Source organism: Hyposmocoma kahamanoa, unplaced genomic scaffold, assembly GCF_003589595.1.
Source record: "Hyposmocoma kahamanoa isolate Upper Pololo Valley unplaced genomic scaffold, ASM358959v1 67, whole genome shotgun sequence".
Classification (NCBI taxonomy): domain Eukaryota; kingdom Metazoa; phylum Arthropoda; class Insecta; order Lepidoptera; family Cosmopterigidae; genus Hyposmocoma; species Hyposmocoma kahamanoa.
The window spans coordinates 867,771-873,733 of record NW_020653855.1 but is presented as its reverse complement, the minus strand read 5'-3'; the positions used below and the strand labels follow the sequence as shown (position 1 = coordinate 873,733).

The following is a 5,963-nucleotide window of genomic DNA, read 5'->3' as shown; positions in this document are numbered from 1 at the left end:
AACCCCTAATACTACGTGTTTTGAAAAAAGAAGTATTCCGGAAAACTACACAAAACAAACAACAACAAAGTTTATAGAATATAGTTATAACGTTTCTAAAATAGTTACAATTATCGTCCCTTTGTTTCTTAAATCGATCAGAATCGAGAACCGTGTTTCATCAAGTGTACATCACTAATTGTAAAATTTTACCAAAAACATGACGAAGCGGCCCTACCACGAAACTGAATGCATTATACGAAAGTATTGCACGTTCGATATTTATGGCTCCAAAGAAAGACCACGGTGTACCGCACCAAGGAAAAGCCCCAACGAATTACAAATCACGCGGCATACACTCATTTGCATATTTGTTTTCTCGAAATTCATTTGAAATTAAAATAATTTATTTTAAAATAAATTAAGGACAGTTCTTCTGACCATTACAAGGTTACGTAACGTCCTTATTTATCTTCTCACAGCTGTGGTGTTTTTGCACTTTCTAACGGCACAGTTAGGCATATTTCGTGTTTTCGACTGATGTTTTAGACTATTACCACACTGCACCGTGTTTTTTCTTTTTTTGCTTCTCCGGTGCGGTGCACGCAGTTTTACCGGCCCCGGCGAACCGCTGGGTATGGCACATTGCGCTCCGCACTACCGCGCAGATTTTTAATCAATTTGTGTCTATTTCAGTAATTGTCGTTCGGATTTCCCCTAACAAATAATCAAAGGATTCAGTTGACATTCGTGTGTAGTTGAAAAATTAATCTTCATATTTTCTTAAATCTTTGTAATGAAGTTGAATGTTACCTTCGGTGTCTTTTTATTTGAGTAAACGAACACCAAATTGACAATATGACTGCAGCGTCCTGATTGAGTTCTGTATTATTAACCATCCTTGTCAAAGAAGAATCTCGGCTACATGTACAATCACTGAGGCGATCGACTACGAAGCGACTACTTTAAGTAGCAGATCTGTGTCTCACGCACCGTCTCAGGGCGCGGTGTAGTGTGTTAATCGCCTTACGATAACAGCCAGGCGCGTTCTGAAGCGTATCAGCGCCAACTAAGCGTTTATTAAAAATTGGGCACGCGAAGCAGGTACAGTCAAGAGCACATCAACCTTGACACTTTGTGCTTTGGGTCGTTCTTATCGTAAGCGGCGTAGAGTTGGATTTAAGTCTTAAGTGTCAAGCTTGACGTGCTCTTGACCCTGTACACTTGCGGCGTCTATTTAGATGAATTATGTCTGGGATATACACAGATAAAAGAGCTTCTAACTTACAACTCTGCTTTTTTGTGTCGGGGTCTAAAAATAGCACTGTAATATCTCAAAAAGCCGTTTTACTAATTAACACACTAATTACAAATTAGCGCCCCAGCCGAGGTTGAGCCTAATCCGCACGAAAAGACCAGACCCACGAGTGGAGCCAAAAGATCAGGACTACTACGGTGAGGAAGAAGACGATAGAGATCAGGAAGAAATGGACAATACAGACGGAGTCAGAAGAAAGAGGTATGTTTTATTTTTGTGGTTAAAATAAGTGCGCATTTCGATACCTCCAATGAAACACTACGCCTAATAATTTTTTAATAATTTTGTGATATTTTTGTAAATTTCCGCATTCATTTACAAATTATGCTCCTCGAATTTCGCAAAAAAATTAAGAAATATAAAACAAAATTGGAAAAGAAAAGATTTTTGTGAAAAAAAATAAAGGAACAAAAAACAAAAGTAAAGGTAGGAGGTTCTTTCTTCCTTTGGATGAGATTACCAAAACAAGCCAAGTGAAACTCCAAATTGTTGTTTGTTCAGTTGTTATTTTCACCCTATATGCGGAAGGTCCGGGCAGTTGTTCCCAGAAGGGACTCGACTCCTGGAAACCGTTCCGCGAGATGAGGTTTTTCACCCTACATGAGCGTACGAAATGTCAGAAGATCCGGGTAGCAATTCCCAAGAAGGGACTCAACTCCTGGTTGCATTACTGAGCTCTCCGTATTCTCCGTATTCTCAGTACTCTCAGTACTCTCAGTACTCTCAGTACTCTCAGTACTCTCAGTACTCTCAGTACTCTTACTCTCAGTACTCTCAGTACTCTCAGTACTCTCAGTACTCTCAGTATTCTCAGTATTCTCGGATTTCTCTTCACATTAACAAAATTGTGATCGAGTAGTCACCATTCGAGGGAAAATCTTAACACCGCGATTTAGAAATAACGCCAAATGGGTCAATGCCGTCTAGCGGATTCTTAGAGAACTAAAAGTGAACAATCTGGCTTAAGGCCGTCTATTACATTAAGTAGGTTTGTTACACAATTTTTTATTATTATTATTTTTTAATTATCAAGTGACGGGACGAACAAGTCGTGCAGGTGCACGACTTGTCATTCATCAGGTGATAGTCGTCGTTTATCAGGTGATAGTAAGTTAGTTACACGCCTGTCCATAATAGTTACCATGCCACTCAGAGCTATAAATCGTAAAAGTTGACAAGTCCAATGTGCCTGTAATTTCACCAGCACCCTTACCCTTCCAAACCTGAACGCAGTAATGCTCACATTACTGCTTGGCGGCAGAAATAAGTAAGGCGGCAGTACTTCCCAGGACGAACTCTTTCACAAGGAGCTCTACTGCTACTAGATGAGTGCCTTATTAGAAATACCAAGGGAACGAATTTTAAAGTTCTATTAGAACGAAGCTTGGTGTGAATCGATATTATATCCGAACGTCATTATTGAACTTGACGTTTCTTCCAGGGCCATCAACCGGCCAACCGAAGAGCCACTCCCTGAGAACCCGAACTCCGAACACGACCCGGATCCACCCGACACAGAGCCGGACTACGTGATCACGCTGCGGCCCACGCAAATTCGTACATTTATTATTTGGTTCCATAACCAAATAATATAAAAATATAGAGGGCCTTAAATTTTTAGCTTTAAGCGCAGACCACACCGCGAACGAAGCTAGCTAACTTAGTTTAGCTCACGTAGTTGCATGCAAAGCTAAGCCACACCCCGGACACTCCATACAAAAATCGAACGTTATTTACCTACTACGACATACAGCAAGGCGCTATCTGCACACGCGCCAATGTGTGCGTGAAGTGGCAGGGTTACCCATCACTTTCTCGTACGTGATCAGAGCGGCAACATAGCGAAAATTCTAACGCGAATCTGTTATCTATAATTCTTTTAATAGAATCCTACTAATTACCAAATGTTCATTAATGCCTGCCTACATTTATTTCTCTCGTGAGTTTGGGTGTAATTTGTGGTTATATATGTGTGTCCATGGCACCCGCGACTCTGGGTGTCCTTAGTGCGGTGCTATGAGTATGTAATTCACTGACTAGAATAATATTGAAGATTTATTTAAAAAATCATTAAAAGCACTTATAATGTTATATTTTGTACAGGTACCTACTTTTCGGTAAGGTATCTAAGGTATTTGAAATTGCGTGTCCAATTTTATCTATATATCGACTCCTCCTTACGTAAAGTTTTAAAGTTCTGAATTCACTGAAATGTTATTATGCTCATTCGTGACTTTAGTATTTCTCAGTTTTATTCGGCAAAGCTTGTTACGCACATAGAGTATTATAAAATCCTAGATATCGGCTACATGAACAACCACAATATATATTGTTAAATACAAAAGTAACGTGTTATGCTTATTTCAGTGAATTCAAAACTTTAAAACGCTCTCCTTTTTTTTATGTAAAGAAGGAGGCAAACGAGCAAACGAGCCACTTAATAAGAGGCGGTCATCGTCGCCCATGGACATTTGCAACATCAGATGAGCTGCCTATGCGTTGCCAGCCTTTGAGAGCCCTGTAAACACGCTTTTTGAAGAACCCCATGTCATAGCGCAAAGGGAACATTTCAGGAGAAAGATTCCACACCTTGCAGGTTCAAGGAAGAAACGAACGAGATGCCCGCGTGGTCTTACAATGCCAGGCATCTAAGATGTGGGGATGGACTCTACTCCTTTGGCGGGAGGTGCGATGGTAGAAACGAGACGGTGGCACCAGTTCGAAAAGTTCCTCAGGGCACTCCCCATTATAAAGACGGTAGAACACACACACAGAGCAGAGAACGATAATACGAACAGCCCTACGTTGGATGGAGTCAAGTGGATCAAGCTGGTATTTGAGAGCTCCTGCCCAGAGATGCGAGCAATACTCCATATGGGGCCGTGCTTGTGTTTTATATAACAAAAGTTGGTGACCTGGAGAAAAATACTGCTTCGCTCTAATGAGCACTCCGAACTTTTTTGAAGCCAGTTTGGCTCTCCTATCAACTTGGCAATTTCGACATTCGATACTTTAAGTAGGAGGGGTCGATATATTGGTGAAGGGTGGCCGAAGGACGAGGTATATTTATAATTTTGGTATTTGCATAGCGGGAACGTTTGGTTAGTTAGCTTAGTTCGCGGTGTGAACCGAAGTATGAAAAGATGCCCCGGCTACGTGAACTGAGCTAAGTTAGCTTCGTTCGCGGTGTGACCTGCGCTTTACACAATAGTGTTGTTTATGGTTTAAGGATGATCCCCGTTCTATAGCACACTTAAGCACTGCGGCCATACTCAATGTGCGTTTTATATGTCAGCACGCTTCGGTGACCGTCAGGATGGCTGGTCACCTGTGGCATCTGGCACTGAGTATATATTCAAGAATTGCTACCTATTTGTTACTACTTGCTACCTTTTCTAAATAATTGCTACTTTTGATATAATCTGAGAAATTTAAAAAAAATATTGACCAGCCATTCTGATATCAGGATGGCTGGTCGCCACTGTGTTCAGCATGAAGGGAGCAGGTTTTCCACAAGTATGTATTACCAATAATTGCTACCTATTTGCCACTTTCACGAATTAAAGGTATACGCTTCTTATCTACATTAGTTAAAAAAAATATAAGCGATTAAACATTTTTAAGAAGTGCCTGGTTAAATTAAATTAGTACTAAAACTAAACTATACATACATATATATATAGTATGCCACAGGCGACCAGCCATCCTGGCGGTCATCACGCTTCGGCATCAAACTGGTAAATGGGATAAAGCGTTATAGTCATTAATCGATAACTTAACTAATGTATTATACAGTCGGTTTATGAGTAGATACTACTCAAGCTCGAATTCAATTTTATTCCCGTACTAATACGGTTAATTTTGCTGGGGTCGAAAGACAGGGACACTGGCTTTATTTCAGAGATTTATTTTTTTACAAACTAAATTAAAACCATTTGAAAAATGTATATCGTATACTATACTTGTTCTATTTAGTTCAGTTGATAAAAAAAAACATTGGTATATGTAAAGCACCTATTGAATGTTGCGGTTTTCTTGTATTTTGAGGTTTTTTTTTTCTATAGTGAAAATTTTTATGAATCGTGTTTTTTGCACCAATGTACTATATCCTCAATTTTACTATATATTTTTTCAAAGTGATTCATTCAACTCACTGTTATTCAATGTTATGCGGAATAACCAAAGGTACATGAGGTTATATTGACTCTTAAAGAAACAAGTTTACGTAATAGAAAATTATCACTGCAAAATATTATAAGTAACTTCAAATGTAATTATAATTAGATTATAAGTAAATAAAAAACATGTATATTAAAAATTATTTATTAAATATCCAATTAAATACATTCTTTTTTATACAAACTGTTGTATTCCAAACCCTTCTCGAAAATTGGACTTCTATGCACAGCTTTAGGTACGACAGGGCACACAATGTCACAAAAACGTACTCATAAAAAATAAGCACCACACCACTTTGATTATTACGCCTATCCATAAGTATGTAGAGAGCAGGGATGATATCATGATCGCAGTGGTCCACTAGCGCTTGCTCCCATCAAAAATAACGAGTTGGTCTCGTAATGACTATATCTTCAAAATGACCTAATTAGCATAAGGACTAGATCGCAAAACGACCATCTCTGCTGAAAGACTATATATAACTTAC

The 5,963-nt window shown here is 39.1% G+C and overlaps 1 protein-coding gene across 1 annotated transcript in view; it reads left to right on the top strand.

Annotated features, from left to right (window-relative positions):
• The window catches only part of LOC113232123 (lysosomal alpha-mannosidase-like), a 64,554-nt gene extending 59,836 nt beyond the window's left edge, over positions 1-4,718 (top strand). The window contains exons 31-33 of the mRNA XM_026466760.1: positions 1,357-1,498; positions 2,739-2,917; positions 4,495-4,718. Of these exons, the coding sequence (XP_026322545.1) occupies positions 1,357-1,498; positions 2,739-2,892 (296 nt within the window). The 3' untranslated portion in view covers positions 2,893-2,917; positions 4,495-4,718. The remainder of the gene's footprint in view (positions 1-1,356; positions 1,499-2,738; positions 2,918-4,494) is intronic.
• Positions 4,719-5,963: the final 1,245 nt, after the last annotated feature.